The sequence below is a fragment of the Dysidea avara genome, chromosome 10, assembly GCF_963678975.1.
Source record: "Dysidea avara chromosome 10, odDysAvar1.4, whole genome shotgun sequence".
NCBI lineage: Eukaryota > Metazoa > Porifera > Demospongiae > Dictyoceratida > Dysideidae > Dysidea > Dysidea avara.
The window spans coordinates 26,459,466-26,467,728 of record NC_089281.1 but is presented as its reverse complement, the minus strand read 5'-3'; the positions used below and the strand labels follow the sequence as shown (position 1 = coordinate 26,467,728).

Here is an 8,263-nt window from a genome sequence, read left to right as displayed (position 1 = left end):
CGGTTGTACAATCTAGTTATTAATCATTTTTTTGCCAATAATAAAATTTAATCATGGATAAATACTTTTATCTAATTGTTTGTTATACATGCATGCAATTTCTTTGGGATGTTAATTGCTGATCTGGGCACACCAGCAATGGCCATCTGCCTACTAACACAATGATAAGAAGTCACATGTTCGCTACAACAGTACAATACTTTATTGAAAGAACATATAATTATAATCCACCCCATATACTATATACTCTTGTTCAAAACATTACATTTTAATGCATTTGGTAGCATAGCTACAATACACACAACTCGTGACAGAGTAAAATGCCTGCAAACTACAAAGTAGTTACATGAAGTGACAAATGCCACACACTAAAAAGACAGCCTGATTTGTACATACTCATTATGCAATCAAACAGCTGCTAAAAAATGCAGCAAATGTTACAGCAAGAATGCTATTGTTCTCTTGGTCCAAATATAGCAGTACCAACTCTTACGTTTGTACTTCCATAGGAAATCTGTAGTAATGAAATGAATAGACATCAAATGACCATTAAAACTTACAGCTTCAACAAAGTCATCGGACATGCCCATACTTAACTCCATCTTCTTTGTAAGTGATTTGTGGAGAGCTTTACGACAATTTATAAGTGTCTAGAAAAGTAGTACTATCTCAAAAAGACTCAAACACACTAACAGTACTCACCAAAAAATCTGGATTTGGTCCAAGGGAATAATCATGTCCAAATTTTCCAATTGTCATAACTCCAGACAAATTGAGACTTTCACAATCCTCAGATATGAACTGTGCTACTTCTAGACACTTCTCTGGACTGCAACCAGATTTACCTTAAATGGAAATCACCAATTAAATATTTTACCAACAAATGTACACAATACCTTCTTCTCTGCTGGTGTTTACTTGTACCATAACATTTAACTTCTCATCTCGGTCATCTAGTCCCCAGTGCTTGTTAAGTAGATCTGCCAATTTGATGGAGTCAACACTTTCCACCATCCACAGTTGATTCACACCTAACAAACAACACAAGTCAACCATATGATAATGTCATTATGGTAACAGCTGTTTGTGCACAAGTCCAAACAGGATTTAATAAAACAAATTAGTTCTCCTAGCAACATAACTCACTTAGAAGTTGCTTTATCTTGTTGCTCTGTAAATGCCCAATGAAGTGCCATTTGATCTCATCATAATCTCCAAACTGTAATTCAGTAGACAGTAAACCAGTAACAACATCTCGAGTTACCACTAACCTGTAAATCCCATGCTTTACTGCTCAACTCTTGTACCTGTAAGACACAAACCATACAGTGACTGGGACACACCCTGTTGTTATTAACTTACGTAATTTTCCCCAAAATGCCGCAAGCCTCCTTGGTATGCTGCGTATATTTTCTCAACAGGCTGCTTCTTGCTGACTGCAACTAATCGCGGAGGAACCCTACGGCCCGACTAGACAAAAAGAAACCACAGTAAACCATTTAAATTTTTTTTTTCAACAGCGTACATTTCGCGCTCCCTTTTCAATCGCCCTATTTACACTACGTAATCTTCCAAACAGTCCGCCAGGGACTTCTGTAAATTTAGGTAGCTCTTTAAGAGCCGAAGACATTATGAACCATCAGAGTACTGATGAAAACAACCTTTCTCTTAGAGACGCCACGCACCTGTGATTCACGTGCTGAACACGATGTTTACATATAGTCTCGCGTGGCACAGACCGCTATTTTCGCGCAGGGGCTTATCGATTGAAGATTATAAACGCCCGCGCGAAAGCTTCAATCGATAAGCCCCTGCGCGAAAGCTTCAATCGATAAGCCCCTGCGCGAAAATAGCGGTCTGTGCCACGCGAGACTAGTTTACATACACCATAGATAATAGACACCCCTACCGATTGAAGCCTACCGATCGATGGTAGGGGTGTCTATTATCTATGCATACACATTTGTCTTTCAAATAAGTGGGGCGATGATTACTCTGTTGTCATGGGGTGGTTAAGGTGCTGTCTATCTTTTTCTCTCTTGCGGTCCTCCATACAATGCATCCGCGGAGCCCGCTCATCCATCGGTCACTATGTTAAGACTCCCCCAATTGTGGAGCTGATTCGGGCAGAGTCTCAGTTTGCCGTGGACTAAGAAAGTCTAGTACTAGCTTGTAATCGAACAATTGGTTTACTGTATGTTAAGTTAGAACTGTTTTTTTTTTTCCTGAGCACATACCAGCAGGGTTGACTGCTCAGTACAAATAAATAAATAAAGTCCCGGTTTGTCCAGCACAGGCCATTTATGTGCTGGGGGTGGTAGGCAAGGGCAGTCCATCAAGCCCGGGATAAAAAATAAAAAAAAGTTTACATACACATTTGTCTAGGGTAGTCTCAGGCCCGGGGCCACGAGACTAGGTACGTCCGTGATACAGTTTCCGGCAACGAGATCATTGCATGCATTGCCTCATACACACACCCAATATCTGTAGACTACTAGTTGTACTTCTCGCCATGCTCACACAGGTTTTCAACAATGATGGTTCTCTCTCAAATTTATGGAACTGAGTCTAGTGATGCACTGACTGAATTATGAATGATTAAAAAAAAAAAAATTATGAATGATTACGAAGCTTAGTCAATTAGCTATCCTATTAATATCACATTTTTAATGCATTTGGTAGCACAACTACAATACATACAACAACTCATGACAGAGTAAAATGCCTGTACTACACAAAGTAGCTACATGAGATTACAACATGCTGCACACAAAAGCAGCCAGAATTATACATACTAACAAACTTATGCAATGAACAGCTGCTAAAAAATGCAGCAAATGTTACAGCAAGAATGCTATTGTTCTCTTGGTCCAAATATAGCAGTACCAACTCTTACGTTTGTACTTCCATAGGAAATCTGTAGTAATGAAATGAATAGATATCAAATGACCATTAAAACTTACAGCTTCAATAAAGTCATCAGACATGCCCATACTTAACTCCATCTTCTTTGCCAATGAATTGTGGAGAACTTGACGACAATTAATGAGCGTCTAGAAGAATCAACACCATAAAATTATCAAAACAACACACACTTTATACTCACCAAAAAATCTGGATTAGGTCCAAGGGAATAATCATGTCCAAATTTTCCAATTGTCATAACTCCAGACAAATTGAGACTTTCACAATCCTCAGATATGAACTGTGCTACTTCTAGACACTTCTCTGGACTGCAACCAGATTTACCTTAAATGGAAATCACCAATTAAATATTTTACTAAGAATGTACACATTACCTTCTTCTCTGTTGGTGTTTACTTGTACCATAACATTTAACTTCTCATCTCGGTCATCTAGTCCCCAGTGCTTGTTAAGTAGATGTGCCAATTTGATGGAATCAACACTTTCCACCATCCACAGCCCACTCACACCTAACATAAAATGAACACACCATATTTTTTTTTTTTTTGCATGAGCCACTCATAATGACCATCAACACAATTCATATGTTATAGTTAAAGCATTGCCATGCCTGTGTACAGAAAATACAGCACAAGGGGAGGGGGGTGTTGAGATGCCAATACAGCACAAGGCAAAGCTGAGTGCTGTATTTGCCTCAAGATACCCCCGAGTGCTGTATTTTTCATACACACAAGCATAGGCGATGCTTTAAGTGGTATATTGTACTTCCTGGTCATCTGGCTCGGAGCGATTTTCTCTAGTACCCAAACTGCTGTGATTTTCGGTGATCAGGATATCAGTAAGTGTTTATATAATCTATTTCTAGTCATAGAGCAAACTAATAGGATTAGTTGGCTAGTTTTAGCGATTTACAATGTCGTCAATCGTGCTGTCTTAGTGGAGTTGTATTTAAATAACTTTGTGATCAGATGATCAGTAAGCGCTTATGCATTCTATTTCTAGCTGTAAAACGAATTGGAAGGATTAGTTTGGTGATTTACTGTGTCACTCATGTGCTGTCCCAGTGGGTTGTTTTTGTAACATTCCTTAAATAAATTCTCCACATAACTGTACTGTATTTGCCCAAATAGCTGCATAACTGTTCTGTATGACTCATACAGTACAGTTATGTTGCTAATTAGTACTGTATGGACAATACAGTGCACCACATCGCTTTGATCCTCCCACGCAAAGTACAATATTTCATATAAAGATTATACATATTTGGTATGTACATTAGTCAGTGCTACAAAGTGGAGGCAAGAGTAGCTGCTCTGCTTGTTATAAAGGAAACTAAGTCACGACAATAGTTTCTTTGGGTGAATAAATTTTGCAATGTTACAATCTCAGTTACTGTTTGCTATTTCATTGTTTTTCAAGCATTTCATGCCTTCACTACAATTGTAATACAGTCAACACACTAGCTTGTATAAGGCTTACTTTTTACAATAACAGCGTTCTACCATGACCTGAATCCGATTAAATGCCGGGCGCCACTCAGACCTGAATTGTTCTTTGAGCTCTATTACAAGATGAGACACTAGGGATGTGTGATATAAACGATACACTGATATATACAGTGTGGATATGAGCTTTACTATTGTGATGCCATTTGATTATGGTAGCTGTTGCATGATTTATTTTAAAACACTTGCGTGTATCAAACGAATAATAGTGCGCAATTATTTCCATACAGCACTGGAAGGAAAATACAGCACAATACACTGCATTAGGAAAATACAGAATTGTCGATCACATGTGTTACATTTTAAATCGCCAGAAGTACCACAAATGATGCTATCCGCTTGTTTTATGACCAAATTTGTACTATATAGAAACTTACCGATTGTCTGATGGCTGAAAACCCACACAGCTCGAGTCTACAAAATGAACACTCCAAACAAAGACAACCAGAAAGCACTTTTAAAGCACCGCCATGCTTGTACAATATATGGAAAAAAAAGGCACTCTGGCATGGTCTGGAGCCAAGTGCTGCACTCGACTTCCCCTTGTGCACGCTGTATCGGTCTCTCACCCACACCCTCGTACTATTTTTTCCACATTGTGCTCATGGAACTGCTTCTTTTAACTAGCATTTCTCTTGAACTTCATTTTACGACTTTTTATCTTGTGGTGAATTTATTATAGCAAAAATGGCTGGTCTAAACACATGTTATGCAATATTGTGATATATATCATCAAGAGTTCATAATATATATACTGAGGAGAGTATCCTACTCTCATATACCCTGTAGAAGGGTGTATCGTGAAGTTATGACGTAACGACAAGATGTTGTGGTTTGCGACGTACTGGCAGCTATAAAAGTGCAAGAATCATTAGCACCATTTCACACTCACGACACTCAGGATAGCAGTATTCGCGAATGGCTTAGCAAGAAATGTCTACTAAGCGGTCTTAACCCATGAAGGAACGATTGTAGTTCGCAATGACATCATTAATTATACAAAGAAAATGGGCAAACTCAGAAGTGCTACGTCATAACTTCACAATACGCCCTTCTACAGTGGTATACGAGAGTAGGATACTCTTCTCAGTATATACATTATGTACTCTTGGTGATAGCAGATTTTGTTTGGACCACTATTGTAATACATATATACTTGTGCAAGAAACAGATCACACTGTATATAGACTAGTTTAATGCAGTGTGATCAAAATGCAGCCTTCTGAATATAGCACATTTCAGTGCCCACAATAAGTTACCGAAAACTAGGCGATCAGGCAATAACCACTATTGCCACCATTTTTATTTGTGACGTAATTCCGGTTGAGATTTAGTTCATGACAGTATGGGTACTTAGTACAGAGGAGTATTGGGAGAGATGACATTTCACTATGATAATGTTCACACATTCACACAAGGCAAAGGTGAGGTATATATACTTACTTCCAGTACAAAATACAAATGAGCATATTTGCAGGTCGTTTACTAATTTTAGACTGGTTTTGCCAGACAGTCCCTTTTCGCACTGCCATAACATGCTTACTGTACCTCTTACCATTATAATCTAATGATTCCAAATATAACAAGCTACTTAAAATGTTCAGTTCGATGGCAGAATGAAAAAGTACCCCACCATCATCAAATTTGATGTCACATTCTGTAATTACGAATAAGGCTCATAGCCACAAGCAAATTTACCAACTGCTATGCACTGCTGAGGATGCACTGCTGAGGAAGCATAACTTGAACAAACCACACTAAAGTGCCTTCTCGACTGTTTTATAATTTTTCTATTGTGCCCCCCAACTACAATTAAGGGATACACTATCCTGGTAGCCTACAAAGTTTGTAGAGAGTAACTACACCCATACTTCAAACTGGCAAAAAGAAACCACCTCAGAGCAAAGCCTACTTGTGCAGAAGTTTAATATTGGCCTTTATTTCTCACATGCTGACTGCATTTACATTTAATAATTGGGTGTGAACGGATGAACACATACGCACACACACTTGCACACACACACATACACACACACACATATGCATGTACTTTCACACAAAACCTGTGTGCCACATACTGGCTGTCAGCACACACCCGGTCTAAAACGAAAAGCTTTGAAAAACCTGATGATACAGTGCTTTGCATGTCGATTGTCAGTGAGTCGTACAATAATTCAGCTAAAATTTTATGAAGTCTGATTGGTGATATCACCAGCGAAAGCAATTTTAACTAACAATAAGCCATTTCATTGTTGGCCCTAAGGTATGCAATCAGACTAATTACTGATGATGTAAGTACTGGAGTATGTTCTTCCGTGAAAATACTCCAAGCCTCAATAGGTTCAATACATTTTTTAAATTCTGTGATTGTGTAACCAAACAGTATATTCCAATAAACAGTGTACTGTTAAATAGACCAAAGCCTGCCCTACACACTGGTGGTGGTCTGGGATTAATCTGTCAAGGAAATCTTGTATAGTGAAGCGATTTTTTGTGTTAAAAACCATGATTAATAAGTTTGCTACAGTAGAACCTTGATTTAACTGAATCTTGATTATCTGAACAGTATAAGTGACTGCTCTATTAGAGTATTTTGTCATATGGTGAACGTTTTATTAGAGTAGTATATGTTCTATTAGAGTAGTTGAACAGAACCTGTATATAAATGAATGGGTTTCCTTTATCTGAACAAATTCACTTATCTGAACATTTTTATGATTGAACTGGCACACAGGTGTTCAGATAAAAAAAATTTTCCCCGGGGCTAGATGGACTGCCCTTGCCACTACCCCCAGTGCTCAGGGGGTGGTGGCAGGTGTTCAGATAATGGAGGTCCTACTGTACTACCTAAAGTGATAATTTACATTACAAAGAAGAGTCCTTACCAGTTAGATTAAGGTATGGTTACACAACCACAGAATTTTTTTAAAAGGCTAAAATGTACAGGAGCCTATTGAAGTTGTGGTATTTTGGTTGACATAATGTACTCCAGCAGTCAATTAAAAAACCCTACAAAGTTAATGAATACTTCTATGAAAAGTGAACAGGCCTATTGTGTTGTAATCTACTGTAAACAACTCTGCCTGGACTTGCATGCTGTACTGTTTGTAAACATAACTCACGTATAAGTGCTTTTATCTTGTTACACTGTAAATGGCCGATGAAGTGCCACTTGATATCATTATAGTTACCGAGCTGTGGAGTGGAAAAATACTAAAGACATATTGCATCAACACTAACCTGCAAATTCCGTGCTTTTGCTCTCAGCTCCTGTACCTATATAGCACAAACCATTGAAATGGACGAGATGCATGGCTTTGGGGTATCCCCTTACGTAATTTTCCCCAAAATGTCGTAATCCTTCCGCATAAGCGGCTTGTACTTTCTGAACAGGCTGCCTCTTGCTGACTGCGACTAGTCGCGGAGGAACTGTACGACCCGACTACACAAAAAAAAACACAGTAACCACTGATATTTTTTATGCTGAGTGCGCACATTTTGCGTGGTCTTTTCAATTGCCGAATTTACTCTAACTATTCTCCCCAACAGTCCACCGGTACCGGGGACTTCACTCAGCACTTCATTATCGACACGTTTGTTATTTACCATAACAGTAAAGCTTCGCGAGCGAAAACTGCACATATGGACATTTGTAAACTTGGATAGCTCTTTAAGAGCTGTAGACATGGTGAACCATCAGACTCCTAATATACGGAATGAAATAAAACAAACCTCCCTTAGAGATGCGGATACATGAGATGTTCACGTGTCAGGCTATTCATAGTATCGTGGCTAAACGGGCCCCCGTTAATAGATCATTCGCGCGGGCAACT

At 38.7% G+C, this 8,263-nt stretch overlaps 2 protein-coding genes across 2 annotated transcripts; both read right to left on the bottom strand.

Moving 5' to 3' along the window:
- Nucleotides 1-247: 247 nt before the first annotated feature.
- On the bottom strand, nt 248-1,728 carry LOC136268282 (pyridoxal phosphate homeostasis protein-like). The gene is made up of 8 exons (XM_066063570.1): nt 1,526-1,728; nt 1,363-1,470; nt 1,272-1,307; nt 1,147-1,219; nt 897-1,031; nt 703-845; nt 561-650; nt 248-514 (listed from the first exon to the last, which is right to left on the bottom strand). Exons 1-8 carry the CDS (start codon nt 1,628-1,630, stop codon nt 452-454), a joined length of 753 nt encoding a protein of 250 aa, XP_065919642.1. The 5' UTR covers nt 1,631-1,728; the 3' UTR covers nt 248-451.
- A 912-nt stretch (nt 1,729-2,640) lies between these two features.
- On the bottom strand, nt 2,641-8,236 carry LOC136267997 (pyridoxal phosphate homeostasis protein-like). Its single transcript, XM_066063220.1, has 8 exons — nt 7,926-8,236; nt 7,765-7,872; nt 7,671-7,706; nt 7,553-7,625; nt 3,300-3,434; nt 3,107-3,249; nt 2,964-3,053; nt 2,641-2,917 (listed from the first exon to the last, which is right to left on the bottom strand). Exons 1-8 carry the CDS (start codon nt 8,115-8,117, stop codon nt 2,855-2,857), a joined length of 840 nt encoding a protein of 279 aa, XP_065919292.1. The 5' UTR covers nt 8,118-8,236; the 3' UTR covers nt 2,641-2,854.
- Nucleotides 8,237-8,263: the final 27 nt, after the last annotated feature.